The 24720-nt window shown below is 32.1% G+C and overlaps 4 protein-coding genes across 5 annotated transcripts; 2 read left to right on the top strand and 2 right to left on the bottom strand.

Annotated features, from left to right (window-relative positions):
• Positions 1-168: 168 nt before the first annotated feature.
• Positions 169-636, top strand: LOC109125222 (uncharacterized). Its single transcript, XM_019239559.2, has one exon. It carries the CDS (start codon positions 311-313, stop codon positions 572-574), a length of 264 nt encoding a protein of 87 aa, XP_019095104.2. The 5' UTR covers positions 169-310; the 3' UTR covers positions 575-636.
• A 2207-nt stretch (positions 637-2843) lies between these two features.
• LOC104759249 (auxin-responsive protein SAUR41) lies at positions 2844-3663 on the top strand. The gene has a single exon (XM_019239549.2). The coding sequence runs from the start codon at positions 3061-3063 to the stop codon at positions 3505-3507; it is 447 nt and encodes a 148-aa protein (XP_019095094.1). The 5' UTR covers positions 2844-3060; the 3' UTR covers positions 3508-3663.
• Positions 3664-8916: 5253 nt separating this feature from the next.
• LOC104755971 (uncharacterized) lies at positions 8917-10139 on the bottom strand. Its single transcript, XM_010478459.3, has 2 exons — positions 9796-10139; positions 8917-9645 (listed from the first exon to the last, which is right to left on the bottom strand). The coding sequence occupies exons 1-2, from the start codon at positions 10021-10023 to the stop codon at positions 9166-9168; spliced, it is 708 nt and encodes a 235-aa protein (XP_010476761.1). The 5' UTR covers positions 10024-10139; the 3' UTR covers positions 8917-9165.
• A 6520-nt stretch (positions 10140-16659) lies between these two features.
• On the bottom strand, positions 16660-21799 carry LOC147923378 (uncharacterized). 2 transcript variants are annotated; one of them, XM_087497304.1, is made up of 11 exons: positions 21431-21799; positions 21073-21132; positions 19264-19762; positions 18972-19175; positions 18813-18902; positions 18623-18730; positions 18291-18542; positions 18172-18210; positions 17784-18083; positions 17169-17687; positions 16660-17091 (listed from the first exon to the last, which is right to left on the bottom strand). In XM_087497304.1, exons 3-11 carry the CDS (start codon positions 19750-19752, stop codon positions 16816-16818), a joined length of 2277 nt encoding a protein of 758 aa, XP_087353430.1. In that variant the 5' UTR covers positions 19753-19762; positions 21073-21132; positions 21431-21799; the 3' UTR covers positions 16660-16815. The 2 variants fall into 2 exon arrangements, with proteins under 2 accessions (XP_087353430.1, XP_087353431.1); XM_087497305.1 differs by lacking the exon at positions 21073-21132 and having other exon boundaries at positions 21431-21714.
• Positions 21800-24720: the final 2921 nt, after the last annotated feature.

Here is a 24720-nt window from a genome sequence, read left to right as displayed (position 1 = left end):
GGTTGTATCGCCCGGTATACCATCCAAACCGGACTATACTACCAAATCAATGAGAGAGACAAGTATCGGCTTTGAGCATTTATTGCAATGTTCGGACCAGAGCTAGTGGTCTCGTCGAGTATGTCTGATTGTATTTGTGCGTATAGATAGAGATACACGCGTCCATGCGATTACATACACAAGAATCACACACACGTATACGGTATACTATTATTATATATACACACATCTCGACGCAAAGAAAGAAAAAAAAAACATCGATATCGTCTTCTGAGACTTCTTTCTTTAGCTAACAAGAAAACAAAAAAAGATGTATTGTCTTCAAGTTGCAGCTTATCACTTGTTCTTCAACGCATCTCAGATATGTTATCTTCTTGCCCTTATTATTTTTGTCTTTCTCAGATTCTTCGATGTGTTCCAAAATATCTCAGCAGTGAATCAAGTCGGCGAGCTCGGGTCGACGTCGTTTTTGAGGTTTGCCGATAAACAACAAGCTCAGGGAGACTTTAATGTAACATTCTCTGGTGTTTTCTTAGCATCTGCAATCAAAGATATTGCTGGTATAGTTTTGTAGTTAATTTTTTGTTGTTTATGTACTTATCGTTATAATTAATCATAATAACGATGTTAAAAGCATACGTTCCAGTCTCATCACGATTCCTTTACTTAATTCTTTATTTTTATTTTCTTTAAGAACTAATTAAACCTTGATTGGGTTAGACCGGAGCTTATAGTTATAGAACAGTGATTTATATTAGCTTCGTGGTCTTGTTATTGTCTGGTTTAGTATCAAGTATCAACTATCAAGCAACGAGCGTTCGTAGTTGGAGAAAGAAAATGTTTTATTCGGTTTGAATGTTTGATATCGTGACAATTAATATATACTGTATTAATTAGCCTACGGCAGTCAGATATAAGAAAATTGAATGCCAACCAATCAATGACTCTGACTCTGAGTAAGACAGTCTTACCAAGCTCGATCCTCTCTATACATGTCATGTCACCGGGTTAAAAATAAAGTAAATATTTTCCTTGTCATATACCCCAAAACGTAGCCGCAAATTTTCGATTCATCAATACATGTCCTCATCGCCAACTTAATTATGTGTATTTTCCTCTTCAAACATTTATATTTCTTAGTTTATTTTTTATATTTACATTTATAATTAACTGAAAACATTTAGTTAACTAAGTCTAATCGTATGCAAAACATTTTCAGTTAATTATATTTATATATATACTCCATAGTCTCCATGTATACAACTACATAATACAAATGAATTATGTCCGATACAAAATGTAATGGACCTTCATCCTTGCAAAGGCCCAAGATGAACCTCAATTATATTGGGCGGAACCAATAGGCCTCACTTATGTTGCTTTAACTTTTTTCTTTTCTGATTTGAGATATATTATATTTTTGTTTTCATCACGTCAGGTTTAAGATATTAATGACTTATATTGAAAAATAAAAATAATCTGTAATCTAATGTATTAAAAAAAAAAATAAGAAGGGTCCGTACTGAAGGTAAGAGAAGAAAAGAAGGACAGGCAGAGAGTTGGTGGGTCACACTCTGTATGAATAAATGACCGTACAACCAAACCCACCTGCCACTCTTTAATACCTTTAATTACACGTCATTTAACAAAACAAAACAAAGTTTCTTTATTCTGATTTCATTTTTGATAGTAATATTTATAAATAAATCAGAAAGAACTTTTGAATTGAATATTTTGAACCCATCCATTTTCTAGGAATATCACTTATAACACTACATATATATGTGGAAACTGTTGAAAAGTCGTACCGGAAGAACTTGATAGAAACGTTGTTTCAGTTTGTTTTTTTCTGTAAAACATGCCGTTTAGTTTATGTAACATTTTAATTTATAAATAATAACAAAATAGTAAATTCCCAAAACGCTATGGGACAAGAGTGTCGTGAGCAACTTGTCTAGTGACTCCGAACTTTGTCGATGTTTTGTGTTTATGCCTCGATGTCTTTTATATATATCCTTTGTCACTATTTGAGGTTTTTTTTTTGGGTGTGACAAGTAATTATACATTTGTGAGACATGCGAATGACGTTTAGCAGACCAGAAGTACTTATTTAAACGAACCAAAAAATGTATTTGTTATGTTGAGAAACTTAGAAATCTTGTCGGGCAGATCACAAAGAATAGAAAATAAACGTAAAACAAATCATACTGTATACGTTTTAAGAATATCACTAATTAAATAAATAAAGTTATCATGGAAACAAATTAATCATATTGAAAACGAATGGCCGACTTAATATGATTTTACTTGTAGTACTATTCTATTTGACTTCTTGGTCTTCGTGTAAACTTAAAGAATGTTGAACTTTAAATTAGCCGCAGATATTTCAACCAACCATCTGTAACCTATTGACCAATTTTACTTACAATAACAAACAAAAAAAAACTCAGAATATTTTTATTTATTTATTTTATGAATCAACTCTACTAAACCACCAACCACACAAAATAAGGTTTTTCAAAACATTTCATCTTTGACCTTAATGATGTAAGAACAACTTGTTAATCATACTCTATTCTGATTTTAATCAAAATCACGGACTATCTCGATTGATTGGTTTTAACTCCACTAGCTCCGTTTATTAGCTAATATCAATATACACCACGAAAAATAAGATATTAATAAATGTTTAATAGAGATAGGTTTATCATCAACTCATCATCACTATGTTAATGGCAAATTAATTAGGACAAATTTATTTCACTTGATAATTTTATAAGTCCATTTAACAATACGTTTTTTGTTTTACGTACGTAGAATTGTACTCTCTATTTTAAAATTGTAATAGCTAAAATAAAAAGTAAGTTTCTCGGAGGTTGTACCTGGCAAGTACTTGCTTATGTACCCTCTCCTCTATGTTCTCGTCATAATCTTTACATGTTCTTGTCTCTCTCTATATATATATTACTACTACTAAGCAACCTCTTTCTCACTCTCTCTCTCTCTCTCTCTCGTTTTGAAATTTTATCTCTCATTATACTTTAAACCGCCGGAGTCAAAATGAAGCATCTCATCCGCCGTCTCTCTAGAGTCGCCGACTCATCTTCCGAGTTCTCCATCCGTCGTTCAACTTCCTCCTTCCGTAACCGCCGAGGTCATCACCGTATCCACGCGCCGCCTCCGTGGTCGATATGTCCGGCGAGAAGAGTCAACACCGTCCCCGCCGGTCACGTGCCTGTCTACGTCGGGGAAGAGATGGAGAGGTTCGTTGTGAGCGCAGAGCTTATGAACCATCCGGTCTTCGTCGGTTTGCTTAACCGGTCAGCTCAAGAATACGGTTACGCTCAGAAAGGAGTTCTTCATATCCCTTGCCACGTCATCGTATTTGAGCGCGTGGTGGAGACGCTCCGGTTAGGAGGATTCGAAGAGTCCGGTGAGAATATACAGGATCTCGTCGCTTCTTTGCTTGCTGGTGATGATGAGTTGATACTTGAAACTACAGAGTAGCTAGCTTTTGAACATGAATAATCCAAATTCGGCGATTTGATATTTTCTCTGTTTTTTTTTTTTTTTTTTTTTTTTCAAGTTTCCGTTTTCTATATTTCGATTTTGTAAATATATATACTTTGCTCACGTTAATCTTTGTTTTAGCCGATTAAGAAACATAATTTTAGTATAAATAAAATCAAATGATATAATCTGAAAACACAGAAATTGAAACGCCTTTGTGAGGGGTTTTGGCCGCCAATATAAAAAGCGTAAAATTAAAACAGAGAAGACGAAAGAAACGTGCGTCCCACACGTTACATGTACCTTCTGGTTTATGAATCAGATTAGCTCAATTTCGGAATTGCACGTTTTGGTTTATACAAGTCATAAGTGTGCTACCAAGATACGTACGGGTTGGTACATTTATGGATTTCGACCACCGCAAACTTAGGACTACAAAATTCGATTTCAACTATGTAACAAACAATTGAGCTTACAGAAACAAAAAATAAAATGGGAATCTGAACAGTTGATTTGTGTCATTAGTTTAATACTACTGATCAAGTGATACATACTACGAACTACGAAGGATATGTTCTGCATCCACCACAAACGAAAAAAACGGAAGATATTAAAGTTCCCGAAAATGGTAATCTATAGACAAGCACCGGGTTAGTTTCGTCATTTCAAATAAAGTATGGAGTTGTGTGCACCGTACGGATCCATCAGATAAAACGTCCAAGGATCCATTTGATATTTAAATATATAAAGATATATACTTAATACTATATTTTAGATAATTGCACAGTCGACATGCACTCTGATTTTTTGGCGCATACTTTTTTTTTTTTTTATAGCTTTGTAAAAGCTAATAAAAGACCAGCAAGAAATTGTCGATAAGAGGTTTTTATTAGTTGCATATAAGCAAGCGTATATTAAGTTTAGGTCAAACTTTTAACTTTCATTTACATGTTTCAATTTTGTTTCCCCTTTCTATATGACCTAACCTTAATTAAGGCTATCTGACACAGTGACACCGAAAGTTCTAAATTAATACTAGTAATGTACATATAGTACATATCACTACATTAATTGAGTGGATCTAATCCACTACTACTTATTAGAACAAATTCTCATATACAGTTATTGTGTATCTTGATAAATCATTCAGCAAAATTAAAAATTCTTTTGTCTTACTATATATTAGTATATTTGCATTGAAATTTTTATATATTGACAAAAAGTATTACAACGATGGTAGCTATGATAACGGTTGATCGTTAATCGTTTTGTATATATACTACAGGTGGTCCAGTCGAAGACATTCGACCAAAATTACAAAAAAACAAAATTATTTGTAATATAACCAACAAAAAGAAAACATGATATATACACATACGGTTTTCTTTGTGTGTGTTTAATATAATTATTCAAGTTATAAAAACGATTACGATATGCATATTTATATACATGTCTACAATTATATGAAGGAAATAAAATATAAGCATTGTATCTTCAAAATTGTAATAGCCAAACCAAAGCTCGTACAAAGAATTAAAGCTATGAAAATACATTACTGTTACAAGGATTCATGGTGATAATGTTTTGGTAAATATAAAGAACAATTTAGAAAATGGATTATACTAGTCCTACTATATTAATTTAGAAGTACAAATATGAAACAAACCTTAAAATATGTAAAAATTACATTCAATTGCCATTAAAAACTTAATTAAGATTAATTAATTAATTAATTAAATAAAATTAACTAAAAATAAAAATCGGGTACACATCAAATAAAGTAAATTGTAGACTAGTAGAAAAAAATCTATTAGAATCAAAACTAATTCGTACTTAAAAAAATTAGCAGGTAAGATTTTAAAAACTAAATCGAATAAAATATACAGCTACAAATTTTATCAAAAAAAATTTCCACCAAAAGTTAAAATTATTAAAAACAAGAAAAGGAAGACACATGTTAAAATTATTCAAAGAGACTTTTTAAAACTTTTACTAGCTATATTTAGTTGCTCTTTTTTACATGTTAGTAAGGATTGTCTTTAGTTAACAAAGGTTTAAACAATTTTATTCATTACATACAAATGTTTTATTGACAGGTTTTCAATAAATATATTTTAAACACAAAAATTATAATATAAGCAAACCAAATTTTTAATCATAAACTATTATAAATCACATTATAATAAATTAAATTATTACAAATTTTTATTAAAAAAATGTTCAGCCTGCGGTTTTCCGCGGTTAGTATCTAGTATATAGCATTATCGGTTACAAATTATCATATACTATCTCTTAATGCATATATATATACATATATCTGTAATAATGTTTTCGAGATGAATGGTACGGTGTTGAACTATTTTACTCCGGATTATTGAGATCTACAAAATAAAAAAGAAGTAGCACGACTAGTGATGTGACTGTCAATTATTTGCTGAAAGCCTTTAGAGGTTGATTTGGCAAATCTGTGGCACATGTGTGCTTCACTTCGTACGAAGTTGGGGAAACTAAATTAACAGCTAACAAGTTCGCGTAAAGTAAAATAAGGTACATAAATAAAAACAACAAAGCATGAGTTTGCAGCTGGCAACCTTAAATCCGTACACCAACTTTTGTAGTATATGCTTACACTTATTTAAAATTTTAAAATACTAACTTCTGTATATATGTTTTTTTTTTCTTTTTTTTTAGGTGAAATTTTTCGATAAATTTATAGCTGAGACCATGTTTGCTTTAATTTCTTCTACATATGATCCCTCGAACTAAAGATATTAGAAACTATAATATTTAGAGGGTTTTAGGGAAACACCACTAGATCAAGAATCAGTTAGTGTCTCTATGTAATATGTATACTTATTAAATAAATACTTATAAAATATTAGAAGAATGATGTTACCACAACTTTGTATATCATTTGCATATATGTGTGTAAGTAACTGACTATTTATAATAACTTTATAAAATTGACATACCGAAAAGAAAAAAAATGTTATGATTATTTTCTCGGTAGTCTCATTGAATCATCAGTAACAACAACAAAGAAGTGTAATTTAGATGATGAAACTTTTCAACAAAGCTCACACAAATTAACATCGTATTGGGCCTGAGGTGGTTATAGTAATGTTAACTTCTAGATGGGCCTAAATTACTATGTAAGATAACTTTTTAAAAAGATCTGTAAGCTAACTTAGTGAAATCCAAGAAAGCTAACGTCATTTATCCTTAAACATAGTGGTATTATAAGAGAAGGCTGAGGAGTCATTAAAGACGGAGAGAGTGGGGGACTATAGAATCGTTACGGGCTGACAAATAATGTGAAAACAAAAAAAAGGGAATCTGAGAAAATGAAAGCAATTTTGGATACAAAAATGCTTTGAGGTATACTATCAAAAATTGCATAATTAGGGAAGTTGAATTTTCGCTGTTTCCATGACCCTTTTATTTAATAACTATTGACGTGCAATATAATGACGTTTGAATATTACTATTATTTACAATCAGAAATGGTATTTCTCCCTTTTCGGGATTGCCTTTGAAGCAATACTAAGTGCCAGCATAATTTAATGTAAGACGCTGACTTGAAGATTTTAGACTTTCCATTTACAAAAAAAAAAAAAAAAAAAGATTTTAGACTTTTCCTAAAAGATTTTTTAAAACTAACTCAAAAATGTTTTTAAGAGCATTAACTGGTATTTGTTAGTAAAGGTCGCCATCCAATTAACTGGTTTTGTTTTCACTAGCATGATTTTCTCGATAATTTATGTCCAAAAATATACAATACTACTCTACCAAAAAGTTCATCTATGACTCCGAAGAGAAACATGCGCAAGTGCGATGCAGTTTTATTGTTTGAATAATAACAAAACTTCTATATAGAGATGTTTTTGTTAGTTATATCACTATTCGGAACTTATTTTTTGGATATGAGTTATCAAATTTATTTATGATAAGAATCGTTTATATCATCTATAGACGTGTTATTAATTCATAAAACTAAATAAATTTGCATACATTAAAAAAGAAGAAAATATGCAATTTTTGTTTGTATTGAATGCATGCTATTAATATGTTTTTTTTTGTATAGTATTAAACTTTGTTGCCAATAATCTTTAGTTTTAAATGTTTATTTAATTCAAATAATGCTGTGATATAAAATCATGTATTGACACTTCAACTAAAGTTTGTAACAGTAGACTCATAAATACACTAGAGCTTTTAATAACTTGATAAAGACAAATACCAACCAAAGCGTATAGCATACCGTACTCCATCAGGAATGTTTTTGATGTAAAGGTTATTTTACGAAGTTAATTTAGGTCCAAATATTAATGTATACATTTATTATACTGTTGTAATTAATTTTATCAATATATATATACTTATATAGTATTACTTTTTCAATTAAATTATGTCTAGAACATACAATGATATATTATATTTTATTGCTGTCTTAATGCACTTAAAAATAAATTAAAACTGAAACCCGTTACAAATTAAATTGGACTGATGGTAAATGTTTTTACATATAAGTAGAGTAGTAGTAGTAGTATGTATCTGCGTGAGCATGAACTGATGAACAATAACATGCATCGTTGCCCTATGGAAGTGAAGTTTTTTTTGGTAATTGGTATCATGTTAAGTTATGAAAGTGAAGTTACGTCAGCAAAAAATTAATGACTAGTTTTTCCCATTTAAATTCATATTTATTCGTCAGTTTTTATTTTTCTGTATTTACAGACTTTACAGTCTATGCCTGGCCTGGCAGTAAATGCGTCATACTTGCCACTTATTCACTTAACCTCACTAGGAACAAAATCTTAACTAATTAATTAAGTGTCATGTAACTTATGTATATGTGACTTATACTGATATTTCGAAACAGATAGTTTTTTTTTTTCATCATTGAATCGACAAGACCCGATTCATAGCCAACCTCTACTACGCGGGGTAATGTGATTTAGTGAAGTCAAACTCCAGTGAGATCGGTCGCAGAAGTGGTGTTGTAACCAGTTGACTAAAGATACTTCCCAAAATTAACAAATATGAACGTTTGCATTGCACACACGTCGCATTTTAAAGTAGTCCTGGACAAATAAACCGAACCGAAACTAGGACTATTTTGAAGTGCAACGTGTATGCAATGCAAACGTTCATATTTGTTAATTTTAAGAAGTGTCTTTAATCAAATGGTTACATCACCATCTCTGCTACCTCTTTATATATACTACTATATAATAATAAAGTAACTTACAAATTTCTGCAACTTATTTTCGAACTAAACCGTGACTTTAAGTTATCTCCTTAGACAAAGAGAAGCACTGGGATTGCGGACTAATTAGAAGTAGTTGAATAAATGTAATTAAAAGTATTGACCAAAATAATTGTACTCATCTATTAGACTAAAACTTTTTTTTGGTTACCTCTTTAGTCTTTACTTTAGACTTTAGAGTATCTTTTTAAAATAAGATAAAAATATTTATCAGAAAATCCAATACAGAACAATATAGACCAAAAAAAAAAAAAAACCTCATATCTTCCTATTTTTGCATTCAATTTCTTTCCAATGAAACCCTCTGATTAAATCTATCATTTACAGAAATCGAACCTAAAATATAAGAACCATTCAATTGTTACACCCACCCAGAGTTTTTTTTTTCAAATCGATATGTTGAGATCAATCTTAGGCTTCTTCATGGCAGGCAAAGGAACAAACGAGTGACACCTCGGGCATTTCGGATTGTTCTTGGCCACTAAAACGTACGATAAACACTCTGGACACCCAGCCGCCACCTGAGACGCCGCGTCCGAAGCGGTTTGATCGCAAACGCTGTCTTCTTCTGGCGATTGGCGTTTCTTTACATTATTATTCTCCACCCGCTCCAAAGCCGATTTCACTTTGTCGAGCGTACAAACACTCGATAGATACGAGAGAGACGGAGGAGGAGGAGAAGAGAGAGAAGAAGGGACTAGCTTCAGTTCCAGGCTTGCGTCGTCGTCGAAGAGGCTTAACAATGGTTTCGCCGGAGATTTACCGGGGGTCGGCGGGAAATTTAAATCTTGAAACCTCGGAACTGTCTGATGAGTCGATGAAGACGAGCTTGTTCGATTGCATTGTTGCAGATAAATTTTCCCTGACTGTTCAAAAAATTCACAATGTTATCAACCCACCTGAAAAAAAATCGTTTCTTTTTTCGAAACAGAGTGTCTCTGTTTCGTTCTGTTTCTTACTTTCAAGATTTTCTCGGGAAAACAAAATAATCACAAGAAACAAGGAAGAGAAAATACCTTTAAGTCGAGACGTTTTTCCCAACCGTTAGGGACATGGAGGTCAAGGTCAAGCTCCAGGGACTTATCGTCTCCTCCTTCGCCTCGTCCCCCACAACTGCTGCCTCCGAGGAGATCGCGTGTCATGAGCGCAACCGTTGATCTCGGTCCGGTGGAATCTTTTGCCGCCGTTCGATCGTCTTTGTACCTAGTCAGTGTCCGTACGAGAGAGCTCACGTCAGCAGTCATACCAGAAAAGCAGAGAAAGTGTGAGAGAGAGCAAAAGCAAAGAGAGAGAGATAGAGAGGGAGGTCAGTAATGGGGTCTCTCTGGTTAGGCAGAGAGAGTTATATAGATGGGGCCAAATTATTAAGAAACAAAAAAAGAGTCTCATGTGTTTAATGAGAGGACGGTTATAGTAAATTTATAGCCAATTGATTTTGTTTCATTTATTATTCTACAAAATTCTATGATAGTAATTTTAACATTTAGTTTTGCATGCAAAACTTTATTAATGTTGTACTACTGTTAAATAAGTTATTTAATTTCATGTTAATTTTTGTATTCTGTAAAATATGATTTTTTTTGTTTTCCAATTGTAGAATCATTTCATTTTTCTTTTTTCAAATCCTACATTTAGAAATTGGGGATTGAAACCATTCATGCCTTAGTGGGGAAGGCTAGGTAAGGTAGAAACCATCAAACCCATAATGCTACTATATATAGCATTCATTATAGTCTGTTGGCCATTTCAAAGGTTGTATAGTTCTGTACTTTATAGATCAAACTCTCTTTTCTTGTTATTTCATCTATAAACTCAAACTTTACAAGTTCTTGGTAAAAAAAAATTACCTTAGAACTTTATTTTGCCAAAAGGCCAAGAAAAATGTGTGGATGGAGGAATTCAAGGAGGAAGCAGACACGAAGTGTAATAAATGCGAAGAAAGAAAATTAAAACAAAAACTACAAGTAGATTCAGCTTCTCTATTTCAATTAAATTACATGTTTTGCCCCTCCTAACTCTTCTCTACGTACACTTGTAAGTTGTAATCATGTACTTATTCAAAACGTTTTTATGGAATACTTTCAAACTTCCAATTAATTACGCATTGATGAATTACGTATTTAATGCAGTTCGTCCTCTTTTGTATTGGGCACGTCAAAGATATTTAAATGAAGTAGGTATTGGTGGTACGAATGTTATATTTTGAGTAAGCCATCATTAGTATAGTCATAATAATAAGTCATGACCAATCTATATAGCCTATTTTAATATTTCTTGACTTTTCGAAATCTTATTATAACCAAAGGTTTCAAATTATACATACATTACTAATATATTCACAGAGTCCCTGATAATATCAACCTTCCCTACCTATATTCTTTTTGTTGTTGCATACCTATATTCAACTATGGTGAATTGGTGTTGAAATACAATGAAATAGTTTTATAAAGATATGTTTTCATCAGAATAGACTAACTCTTTTGAAATTAAGTTAATCTACCATTTTGTTTATACTTTAGTAGAAATTAATAATTTAAGTTTACAAAAGTTAAATGGATGGTTTCAAGTTTAGAGTTTTGACTCTTCTGCATGAAATCTTGTTACGAATTCTTATTCTTCGATAAGATTTACTAGAACTTCACGTCATATCTCTATTCGGGTTTTATTTTTTTGTTTAAACCTGAACATTTTATAATTTGGAGTTAAAGATTTTAAGTACTTTTTATTTTAAAGTATTTATATTTTCTTTTAATTTTAATAAACTATCTTCATAAGTATCATTTGATATATATATATACGTTAAATTTAGAAAATACATTAAATTTAGTAACTGTTGTAAGGCGTTAGAAAAAAAAAAGTTTACATTGTTGTGTTGTCATTTTTAGAATATAGAAAGCTACTATCATTTATGTGTATATTTTGTCTATTCTACAAAAATTAACGTTTTATTTTTAACGTGATTGTTTTAGCTAACTTGAAAGCTACTTTTCATTTAATTTAAATCATTAACTTGTGTTCTTTGAATTTGTATGAAATTTACCAAAACTACTAGTAATTGCGAAATGGAAGAAATAATTAATATATACTACTATTTTTTAGTTATATTTTGACACCAACGCAAACTACTACTAATTGATATTTAAATTTAAAGAGAAAGGTTAGATTATTACACGAGCTCGTGCCCATGTATGACGTGGTTTGCCGTCGGAGGTGGCAACGAACTTTTCCGCTCGTCCAACTAATCCAAATTATCGAACTTTTGATTTTTAGTTTTGTTTAAACCGTTCTTTTGTTTGACACAATAATTAGGCACGTATCATTTGTATTCCATATGGAGCTTAATAAAAGTACTCCTTAAAATATGTACTAGCTAGTGTATTTGCTTTCTCTTCTCTTCTTCTTTTTATTTTTTTATTTACCGGAAAATGTGCTCAGCAAGCAAACGGAATTAATGACGGTCCTTCTTTACATTGGTAGAAACAACACATAGGTCTATTTACTGTCATTGATGATAAAAGGAAAAAAAAAACGAAATCTAAGTGCTAATATTACTCTGCGACCAAATGCATAAGTATATGAGATCTTTGCGATTTCATCAAAATAAAATTACAAAAAATGTGTATGTATATTGGTGGGAGTGGGACAACTAGTTAAATGGAATTTCTAGGGGAAAGGAGGAAAGTGTATGCATTGAAGAGCTTTAAATAATAACGTTGAAAACGTTACGATAAATCTGAATTTTCTTTTTTTCTTTAATACAAGTAAAAGGTGAGGAAGTGATGATGCTCACGGACGATATTCTCACGACACCAGCACAAATTAAAAGCTCTTTAATTTTCAACATACACACAGAGACTGTTCAAACTACATGCACATACCTTTCCTTTTACTAGTATTAATTCTAGCAGTATCAGTTTTCCTTAAGAAGGGACCTTCTATAGCTGCACATTATAGGTGCTTGATTTTTCAATATGTTACGCATGTTAAAAATATTTAATACGTATTTTGTTTCTAATTATCTTTTTTTTTTTCTTTAAAAAGATTAATTCATTTGGAGTAGTTGGTTGGAACAAATAAAGTATTTCACCAAATAACTTATAAATTAATTTAGTCCCTTTTTTTCCTAGCAGAAATCAATTTATGGAAGGTACTCCTAACTAAGACGGCTAGCCCTAAATGTATATAGGGAGACCCATATAATAATAGTAGGAATTAAATTGGACATATATTTATTAATGGTAGCGAAACTGGTCTTGGGATTTGAATGCATTTTAATGCGAGATCGGTAAGGGTTTTTAATACGAAAATTTAATGGCATTCACCTTTTATATGCTATGATAATATTTTAAGAAAGTTAACTTTAATTGTTTAAAAAATGCATCTGAAAACCTTAAATTCCGAGGCCATAAAGGAAGTTGCAGCAGTCTGAGATCAGATTTTACACCACCACCAACTAACTTTTTCAATATTTATTTGTTATATTTGCTTGCAATGCACAATAAGTTGCTAGCAGTCTGTGGCCAAATGTACAATTAAGAATGTCTTAAACCTTTTAAGTTATCAAACAAAAGGAAAAAGATATACTAGAAAATACTTGTCTCATCAACTTAACAGAGTACTAAATGTTTAAAGGTTGTTAAACAGGTAACTGATAAATATAGCTATGTATTTGTAAAATTGTTAGACAGGTGTTAGTCTTATTATATTTTTTAATATCAAATATTATGAACCAGGGATAACGTAACTAGGAGTGAACATCAGACCTTGGTAATGGGTGCCAGGTGTCAATGTCGCAGTGTTTCCCCACTTCATTCAGAGCTAGAAGCTTTACTATGGGCGATGGAGTGTATTCGTTCTAGAGGAATTGATTGCCGAAGATTCGAGACGGATTCTGCAGAGTTATTAGCGATGGTGCAAGCTCCGGAGGAGTGGCCGATTTTCTCAATGCTTCTTGAGGAGTTCCAAGTGCTTAGTGCTTCCTTGCGTCCCTTTTCCCTGATCAAGATCCCCAGGACGTCCAATATGAAGGCTGATTGCTTAGCTCGATCTTCTAGAGTGCTTTTATCAGAAACATCTTTTGTAAACAATTTCCCTCCAGCTTGGGTAACCAATCGAGGAGTTTTTTTTTAGTTTAAGGTGAGGTTGACAAAAAAAAAAAAAAACGTAACCAGGAGTATTATTCATATTTTAGCTTTTCATGTACTAGTATATAAGAGATTAATCAAAGTAGTATATAAATGATTGATTAATCAGTACTGCTTGTATTATTATTATTTATCACAAATCACAACCGTCAGTCGCATTCAGCGTCGCCACCACTATTAGTTAACATCGCCTGAAACCACTTATAGTTCTCGAGGGCCGGTTTAGAGTTGGCCATCACACGAGACAGCAGAAAGATTACTGAAAAGGCCCATACAGCAAGCATATCTTAAGCCCATATAGTATACATATGTAGAACTACAAAAAAAACTTCATTGTATTCAGCAAATGTTCTTTTTTTTGCATTACACCATATTTACTGAAAAGGCCCATACAGCAAGCATATCTTAGTGCTTTTCTTTTGCATTACACCATATTTAAATAATTATGACAAAGCATTTCTCTGTTTAAGTGGGTGCAAATTATTATTATTTAACCCGCACAACGTGTGTTTTATTATCTTGAGATACTATTTAATGCGTCAAATATTAATAAATTAATTTACAAAAGTGCCAAACAAAAATAGATTTAAAATTAAAATAAAAATTCTAGATTTTTTATAACCTTATACCAATACTCTTTTGATACAGTAGCAACTTTATTACATTTGTAAGCAACTTTACATTTGTAAGCAACTTTACATTTGTAAGCAACTTAATGTATTTGATATAATTATTTATTTAAGATAATTTATTTATTACATTTTTTCTCCAAGTCTATTTTTCTGATATCGAATGAAATTATAATTCAAAATATATACCATTCGCGCACAAATAAAATAGTTTGATTCCAAATGTTAGCTAGATTTATATAAATGTGTTAGTTTAAAAAAATTAGTTAACAGGATTAAAACAAAAGATAGTAATTAATGGATACTTCTTAAGTAAACGGTGCGTCATGCACACGTAATGTGAACGTTTCTCTTTTTCTTAATCCACCATGTACTTAATCTATGCGTTTATGAATTAATGATATAAAAAAATTATGATTCCTCAGTTTGGACCTTACGAGTGATTAGTTAGGTAGTCATGACTCATGACAAAAAATATCACTATTAAGTAAAATTTTCTATCAGCTACCTCCTATAACTTTAAAATATTTATTTTTATATACTCCCTCTGTTTCACAAAGAGTGTCATTCTGGAGAAAAATTTTTGTTTCACAAAGAATGTCATTTTACATTTCTAATGAGTTTTTTAATGCTAAATTTTATTTTTTACCCCTAAACCTAAAGCTATTTTCATTAAATTTTGATCATTAATCACTTAATAAATAAGGGCAAATATGTATAATTCAAGCTTTTCTTAATCTGTGTGAAATGTGTTAAAATGACACTCTTTGTGAAACAAAGGGGTATATATCTTCTAAGATTAGGTTCCCCTATTGGGGTTACTTTATAATTGTTCCATCATTTTGTGTTCAAGTTATAGAACATCTTCATGTGATGATTAGGTAATTTTAATCATCTTCATCATGTACTATATTTTTGTTCAATCATATATAATTAACTAAGGAAGACATGACACATAATCCAATTATAAATTTATACTCCCTCCGTTTCAAAATATAGGATGTTTTGGAGAAGTTTTTTGTTTCATAATATAGGATGCTTTCAAATTTCAATGCAACTTTTAGATTAGTTTAGTATTTTATATTATGCAGTATTGTTTTTGATTGGTTGAACTTTTTAAAAGTAAAAAGTTCTTAATCTGCGTGTTTTGCCTAAAACATCTTATACTTTGAAACGGAGAGAGTACTTTGTTAAGAGATCCTGAATTAATCACTTGCTAGATGTATAATATGTATCATCATTACATATTTATTGTTGAGTTGTAAGTTGTCATTTATAAACTCAGAAAATCCAAAACATGAAAATGCACATCCATTACAATCAACTACAGTTTTGTGTAACTTGTAAATTTGTAATATATATATATATATATATATATATATATATTTCTTAAAATATTTTAAAGTTATAAGACTGAATGCGACGTGCCAAAATATATCAAACAATGCGTGCATGCATTCTTTGCGTATTATTAAAATTTCAAATTGCCTATAATTTATCATTTAATTAGTTTGTAGTTGGTTTCTGATGTGAACACACACTTTTAACTTGTTCTATTAGACCATTGTTACGTTGAATGACTTAGTGAGTAATCTATGCGTTTCTGAAAAATTTATGGTACATTGGGCAAGAAAATATTTATCTCTCCTCACTACAACAAATATGCACATTGTTAACCAGAGAAAAACGCTATCATAGGTCTTTGATAGCGTTTTCATGAGCGCTGTTTTAGGGCACTGTTATTATATGTACCCCATATACAATAGCACTTATTACGTATGCTATGTTATAAAAATATAACATAGCTTTAAGAAATTGCTATATTATCAAGATCATAATTTTGAAAAAATTTATACAACATTTGTTTTTTCGTGCTATGTTATAGTTTTATAGCATAGCTCTAATAAACTGCTGTATTATCAAGATTATAATTTTGCAAAAATTTATACAATATTTAATTTTTCGTGCTATGTTATACATATCTAATATAGCTGTTGCGAAATGCTGTTTTATCTTGTTTACTGTGCTATGGTATATTCTTTTATCATAACGTTTACCTGTACTTTTATAGCATTTTCTGATATGTGATTATAGCACACATAACCTGTTTTATAAAATCTCATAAAATCTGATTAATAAACGTCTCAGATCCAAAATACATAACAAAAGTCTCAAGAACATCAGTTTACCATCAAAGTCTCAAGAACATCCAAAATAAACAAGCAATCTCAAGTACTTAACATTACACAATAAAACCATCAGTTTAAGACATAATGACCTTGTTCTCTGGCCAAGCAATGCAGGAGCTAAGTGCATCTTCAATAATCTCTATTTCATCGGATGGCCTCCAAACTTTTACATTTTTCACCTTCACAACATCTATCCACACTTTAACTGCATTAGAACCCAAGCGAGTAAAGTGAACCTTATGTTCTGGATCATTTGTTCCCCATCGTCCTTCAGCCACAACCCTATTCTTTTCAGTTAAATCCATCAACTTGCACTTCTTATTCTCCTTGGAAATAACTTTATTAATGCGCTGCCATGTTTACAATATAAACCATCAGTCATCATATAATTAACAAAAACAACTTCATAACATATGAAAACACTTACTGGAGACTTCCTGAGAGGAGACTGTGATGGTAAAGTATTCTTTATTGGTGATATTGGACCCGTTGCATCATCAACAGGAGACTCAGAACCAGATGCAGACTTAGAAGACATAGATGCAGATTTGGCCTGCGATGCAGCCTTTGAAGCTGTTGCTGAAGTTTTGGACTCTGTAGCAGACTTAGAAGCTGTGGCTGCAGACTTGGCCTTTGATGCAGACAAAGAAGCATGTGATGTAGCATTCTGACCAGTTGGAGTTGAGGGATTTTCAAAATCAACCTTACTCAGGGGCCAAGATACGTAAGCCATCAAACAGTCCTCAAGAAATGACATTTCAGCTGTAGGTCTCCATAGTGATGTATCAGGCTGCTTTACTGAATCCACAAATACTTTAACTGCTTTTGGTCCAAGAGGAATTCCGTTAACCAACGCACTTGGTTCTTGTGTCTCCCAACGCCCCTCAGCAACAATGACGTCACCCTTAGACAAATCCAATAGTTTACATTTGTTTCCTTGTATACCCTGTTAAACACAATCAGTAAACAAATCCAATATAATTAATTAGCATTATAGACAGGGGTAATACATTGCTAACACATTGCTAGAAATTATAAATACCATAGGGGCAATGTCTTCCATTTGGATGTTGTTGTCTACCAGTCTACACTTATCAGTTGGCCATGCGATTATATGTCCAACAGCTTCTTTCATATGAAAGATCTTTTGTGCAGGTCTCCATAGAAATGCATCTGGTTTATATGCAGCTTCAACTAACACTTTGAGATCATAAGGGCCAAGACGACAGTCATTCACTATGTCATCCGGATCAGAAGAAAGAATCCGACCCTCACCAACATTTTCATCAATGTCAGACCAATCAACAAACACACACTTAGGATGTGCTCTTTTGTTTACACTCTGCAACAATTTCATGAGCAACTAAGAATCATAGACGACACTAAGAAGAATCACTTAGCTGATATGAAAAGAAGTAAGAATATGTTACTCTTGCAGCTGAGTTTTCATCCATTTCAGCTTCTGGTCTCTGTAACATAAACAAAAATAACATCAATTTATATTACTCTAACTGGCTGATGAATAGTAGAGAACTCTTAAGTATCTAACCTGATTCTTGATTCTGCCAAGTTCACTTTCCAAGGCATTGACCTGTTTTACTAATTTTACTTGCCGCTCTTCCATTTCAGCCATACACTTGCTCTGCATTTGTAAACAAGCTAATTTGGTCTTACTCATGCCTCTACCCATTGCCCTCAGCCTACCAGAATTGTCAGGTCCTAAAAGCTTGGCGAGGTGATCTTCATCTGGATTTGTTAAAAATGCTGGAGCATCACTTCCACCAATTTCAGCTGCTTTTTGCTGAAAAACATAAAGACAGTTTCAGGTTTTACTAGTCGATAACACACTATTTACTGGTGTACAACTCTATTCAGACTTACAATCAAATCAGCTGCATTCGTATCTACTGGTGTACCATCCTTTTTGGTGCGAGACTTGATCCAAACATCTAGTCTTGTCACGCTGGAAGGATCTTCACTTTCAGCTTTCTGTTCCAGAAAACAAAATTTCAGTAACAGTACAAGCACTATGTATAATAATAAACAACATAGTTGTAGTATATATGCTTGCCATTTCTTCTGTTAGTCTGCTGATCCCTTTACGACTAGTGGTGTGAGGTATCTGATTCTTTCTTTTTGCTTTATATTTCTCACTCACGGCCTAATAATGAAACATGTTAATTACTAATCACCAATCAACTACTAAACAATTATAATCACAAGTAATTACCTTAAATGCAGCACTAGTTTTGAGTTTGACAAATTTTTGCCAATCAACAGGACCAATATTTGGTGGTCTCAAATTCATCCTCTCTTGGTTATTTGCAGCCAAATTTATAGCCTTCACCGTGACAGACTTGTGTGATCGCCACAAATGTCCCATCTGGTGAATCACAGATATCCTTTGCCAATCTTCATCAAGCTCAAACCTTGCCTGCATTCACTTACACTCACACCATAACTATAAAAGTAAACATGTTCAATTGAGAGACTTTTTAAAAACAAAAAAAAATTCTTGTTACCTGAACAGATCTCCAGAGAAGTGTTTTAAGATCTGGACTCACTTTCTTCCAGTTAGGTATGTTGATAGGGATGTGTTCTCGCATCAATGTCCCTACATATGATGCCAACTTGACTGACCCTGGACCAACCGCTACTCCAAGTACATTGTAATCAACTTTCACTCTAACAGATGGATCCTTGGCTAGGTTTTTCATCTTTGTTGGTCCTCGTTTTCTTTTACGCGTAGCAGGCTGCTCATGTTCTTCAGACAACACAAACTCTCCTACTGGTTCTTCTGGTTGCTGTTGAGTTTGTGGTTCTTCGGAATGATGCTCCTCTTCCTCCACATGCTGTTCTGTTGCTACAGGTTGGGCCTCCACATGCTGTTCTGTTGCTACAGGTTGGGCCTCCACAGTACAAATAAACTCAGGTTCGTCATCATCCTTAGACTTTCTCTTTCTTTTTCCTCCACCCTTCTTCCCTCCAACCTTCTTTTTAGTTCCACCCATTTTAATTCACCTGCGTAAACAGAAAATTAATCACTTAGAACAGAAACTTAATCACGTAGAACTTATATAATAGAATACATCAGTGCTCTTGTTAGTGTAATGCCACCGTAAGTCCTTAGCCATGTCCTCTGATCTGAACATTCTCTTCAGCCTTGGTATAATTGGAAAATATCTTAATACTTTCTGTGGGACACCTTTCTTTACCTCATTAGTCCGCTTATTAGTCTTCCACCGTGAAGCATTACATTTGGGACATTTATCAAGCTTCTTTAACTTCTTTCTGAAGAGGCAGCAATCATTAACACATGCGTCGATCTTTTCATATCCCATATGAAAGCTCTTTAAAAATTTCTTGACATCATACAATGATGTGTGAAAGACATTACCATCTGGCAACATGCTTGGCAATGTCTGAAGCAGTTCATTGAAGCTCTTATCCGACCAGCCATTATGTGTCTTAATCCTAAACAAAGTCACAATAGCCGATAACTTGCTGTGGTTTGAACAGCTAGGGTATAGTGGGGTTTCAGCATCCCGGATCTTTGCAAGGAACTCATCCTCTTGTTGGTCCTCACCCTCTGCAATCTCACTTAAGTCGCCCACAGGTTGGTCAGCTAAGTCACCTCTAAAAGCCAACTCTTGATCAAAAAATTCAGCAGCTTTATATAACTCAAAAACTTCCTCATTCCACTGAGTTGGTTTACTTTGAAATTCATCTACTGACTTCACATCTCCATGATGATACCAATCACTATGCACCTTGTATGCCTCATCCATCCCTCTTATTACAAGATGCTCAACCACAACACTGTTTAACTGTCGTACTACATTACGACAGTCTTTACAAGGACATATTATCATTTCTATGTCACCTAAAGCCGCAGACACATCCCTTACAAATTTCCAAGCTCCACTTTTATAACCAGGATCAGCTCTTCAATGGATAATTAAAGAAAAAAATCATAACTAAAAGAACATCTTAAAGTATCCAAACCCAAAATAAAACCTAATTATGAAATATAATTCCTTACCTGCATAGATGCACCCATGCCTTGTCCAACATTATATGTTATAATATAAATTTTAACCTTTATAGATAAAATAGAGATACATATTATACAAAGCTCACATTAAGCAACAATTCAGACAATACTGCACTACTTCAGACACATACAGATGCTCTTAAACCAATATCTAACTGTGTAAAATCTCACTAATCTAATCACTATTTATACGAATCAGACTCAAAGGACAAAACATAGCAATCACCAATATTCGTGTGTAATAATAATGTTTAACTATTGGTTGAGTGATACTAACCTGTTGTGTGAGTACAGAGAAATGAGAAGCTTCAGTTCCCCAACATTTCAATCACCAACACTTGGGAAAAAAAAAAAATCGTTCAGTTTATGAAGGCGCAAATACTCAAATCCAAAAGCTATTTTTGAGTCAAATCTGTAAATAATCGAACCCTAACAAAACAGATGGATTCGAAACTCCACATTCTCAAAATCTGTAAATAATCGAACCCTAAAAAACAGATAACGAAATAAATCTAGATAAATCGAACCCTAACAAAACAGATAACTAAATCTGACCCTTATCGAAATCAAAAGCTGTTTGAAATCACAAATAATCGAAACAAATAACGAAATTAGGAGGAAGAAGAAAGACATGCCTCAAAAATGGATTCGAGCTATCAATTGCGATGGATATGGAGATTTAGGGCGAAATTGGGGCTTTTCACAAACGGCGAAATTGGGGCTTTTCACAAACGGCGATAAAACTGAAGAATTGATAAGAAATTTAGAAGAATTTGAGCACACACAGAGAATTTAGAAGAAGAAATCTTCTTAGGTTGAGCTTAGGTTGTAACGAGAGAGAGAGAGAGAGTGTGTCGAGTTTTTGGGTTTTTTTTTTATTTGGCGATTAAGTGAATAATTTCACTAAGTATTGGCGGACAAAAGTCACTTTTGTTTCCCGCTACATAATTTTCCTATCATAGCGTTAATAAGATGCTATTAAAAAGTAAGCGAAAAAAAATCTCATCTTTCATAGCAGTGACGGAAAATGAGCTATATCCGTCTGCTATCAATGTACATATTTGTTGTAGTGCCTGTTCTCGCAAAAAAAAAAAAAAAAAAAAAACTATTTTGTTAGGCAAACAAAATCTTGTATAACTGCTACGACCGACGTATGGACGTTAGTTAGTGTCTCACCAAACGAATCCATCCTCTTTACATTAATAAACACATAATTTTATAGACAAAAAACAGTAGTATCTCACCAAACTAGAACATCCTCTATATATGCAGCACTTTTAAACTATCAACTGTAATATTTAATCTATGTTATAGAAATAATAATAATTAAAAAAACTGACGTTGCGATCAATAGAGAAAAATATAGTTGGTGCATGCGTGCATCCAATATATCTAATCTCCCCCATATAAACGGTGTGGTCAGACAACAATTAAAAAATGAATGAATAGTTAGCTGAGCAGCCTGAGCTAGGAAAAATCAGACTGCCCATTTTCTTAGAAAGATCTAAGCCCACCACTATTCCAAAACTCAGTTGACATAGAATTCATTGGTGCACCACAATTTTACAATGTCTTAGTCTACCCTTTTGCGGTAAGATATTGCCTTAGAAACCAATTTCATTATTATAAAAACGTTCGAGATTCCTTGTTGCTGGTTAGCGGTACTACACTGAAATTGAACGCGGCTTAGTGAGTCACACCTTAATTAACCCAACAAGAAAAGGTTACTGCTATTTGGTATTTTATTCCTTAAGAAAACGGGCGGCCGAACAAAATCGAAGACTAGAAAAAAAAAGGCATGCCAATAGCAACACGTGTGCTTTCGTCATGCAAATTCCAGTTTATTTTTTCGTCATCGACTGGGATATTTCAACTTTCTTTCACTTTTTTTCAACCTCGTTTACTAAAACCTTTTATTTATATCCGGTGGCATGCACCTAATTGGTTCGAACTTAAAATAACATTTTTCGTAAGTTGTTCACCAAACAAAAGAAACCTATATTATAACTTTATTAAAGATGCATGCACTGTAAATCTATAATGCTGTTTTCGTAAAAATAATACTATTTATAACTTCGTCACAAACTAAAGACAAATGATTGGATTACAGGATTGATCCATCAACATTAATTAAGTTTTTGGTTAAATAAATTAAGTTTAAAGACAAAATTATACAGGTACAAGACATGCATGATGCATGTGAGAACAAAACCTGTTGTTGTTTCTGGTAATTGAGTTATAAATTTATGTAGCGAAAATAGCATCGATGTCAATTATTCAACACATCATTTAATGTAAGCATGAGTTTCGATCGTCATATCTTGTTTGGTATTGCTCTTATGAATATAGATCATCCTATTAAATAGAAGCTCAATTACTTAAACTCAACTCCCTATATATGGGAGGTGAAAACAAACTGTGATTGATTCGGTTATGTTTCTATAGATTGATGAACGTAACTAAAATTTATTAGTAGTGTCGTTGTATCTTTAGAGTTTAGGTTAATATATTACTATATATGGCCAAAACCTTTGAGTGTAAATTAAAGTTAATTAAAGTATTCAAAGAACAAAAAAAGTTAAAGTAGTCAAAATGTACAAGTCAACACCATTTAACAATAAATATACAAATGTTATAGTTTTTGGTTAACAATATGAGTGTATATTGAGAGATATGTAAATTGGTTAATTGAAGAAAAAGAAAGAAGAATGAGATAGAACGTCAGAAAATGTTATGTGTGTATAAAGTAAATGGAAGGTAATTTGATAATTGTATTCAAAGAAAACAAAGAAAAGTTACCCATGTTAAAGGGTTATAGTTACGAGATAAGGAGTTTAGGACCCATGCCTATCTATTTCTCTAAAATATATCTTCTATATATGTACAACTTTTCTAATTAAATGTTCTCTTATTAGCATGATTTGATGATATGTATATGTAATATATGGTTGTAGACGATTTTATTTATCCTTCCACGATTCTTAAACCCTAACCAGACAAACTCATTTTTGAAATATATTTTCTGATATGAGAAATGGCAGTCGTAAGGTATATATAACATCCTTACGTCTTGTTTGGTAGATTAATAACTTAAAGTGCAAAGAATAAACATTTACAAGTCAAGTTTTATTTCATCAAGTTTCCGCTTATCAAACTTTCTTTGGCCGTTTTTCAAAAGTTGGTAAAGTTACAAATCTGTTTTTGACTCATATGAGACTTAATGATCCATATTTATCAGTCAAAAATCTCAAAGTTATTATAAATGAGCTAGTATAACTAACAAGCTACGCATGTTTGCAGCAGTACAAACTTAGTTAATTGTCAGAGGCCATTCTTATAGGTTTCACATTGAACAAAATACGTGAGACTCCATGTTTAAGTGTCAAACATGTTTCATATATGTACTGTATAATGTACTAGTTAGTAGACATGCACTTTAAGCAGGATTAATTGTTATTTTTATTTGTATAATATTTTAAAATTATTTAAGCGAAAATCTATCGTGTCTTCTTAAAAAAGCTGTCAATATTTGATCAAGTAAAAAGTCCAAACGTTTTTTTAGTCTTGTCAAAATAGATATTTAAATATAAAATATTGAATTACAAACGTAATGATTTAGATAATAAAAAAATATATGTGATAACAATAACCAATTAAATTATTTATATATTAATTTTTGACATATATATTAATTTTAGTGATGAAGATGTTATTTATATTAAATTGATTTTGTGATTTACATAATTTAATAAAAAATTGGTAGAAATTAAATCATTTTGATGGTAAATTAATATAAATAATGTGGTAAAGTAAGAGTTAAACTCAAATTGACACATCAGTTTTTTTGACCAAAATATTTCCCAATTAATATATATAGGAGATAGTTGGTAACATATCCCAAATAATAATAATTATTTATTTTTGA

This window comes from Camelina sativa, chromosome 17 (assembly GCF_030686135.1).
Source record: "Camelina sativa cultivar CO46 ecotype springtype chromosome 17, ASM3068613v1".
Classification (NCBI taxonomy): Eukaryota; Viridiplantae; Streptophyta; class Magnoliopsida; order Brassicales; family Brassicaceae; genus Camelina; species Camelina sativa.
This window is presented reverse-complemented; position numbering and strand designations above follow the sequence as displayed.

Excerpts from the sequence above, each read along its gene's own strand:
- LOC104755971 (XM_010478459.3), bottom strand. The coding sequence starts at position 10,023 with ATGACTGCTGACGTGAGCTCTCTCGTACGGACACTGACTAGGTACAAA. Across the intron at positions 9,646-9,795 it reads AAAAACGTCTCGACTTAAAG|TCAGGGAAAATTTATCTGCA; the intron begins GTATTTTCTCTT and ends TTTTTTGAACAG.
- LOC109125222 (XM_019239559.2), top strand. The coding sequence starts at position 311 with ATGTATTGTCTTCAAGTTGCAGCTTATCACTTGTTCTTCAACGCATCT.
- LOC104759249 (XM_019239549.2), top strand. The coding sequence starts at position 3,061 with ATGAAGCATCTCATCCGCCGTCTCTCTAGAGTCGCCGACTCATCTTCC.
- LOC147923378 (XM_087497304.1), bottom strand. The coding sequence starts at position 19,752 with ATGGGTGGAACTAAAAAGAAGGTTGGAGGGAAGAAGGGTGGAGGAAAA. Across the intron at positions 18,903-18,971 it reads AAACTAGTGCTGCATTTAAG|GCCGTGAGTGAGAAATATAA; the intron begins GTAATTACTTGT and ends TTTCATTATTAG. Across the intron at positions 17,688-17,783 it reads TGGAAGACATTGCCCCTATG|GGTATACAAGGAAACAAATG; the intron begins GTATTTATAATT and ends TGTGTTTAACAG.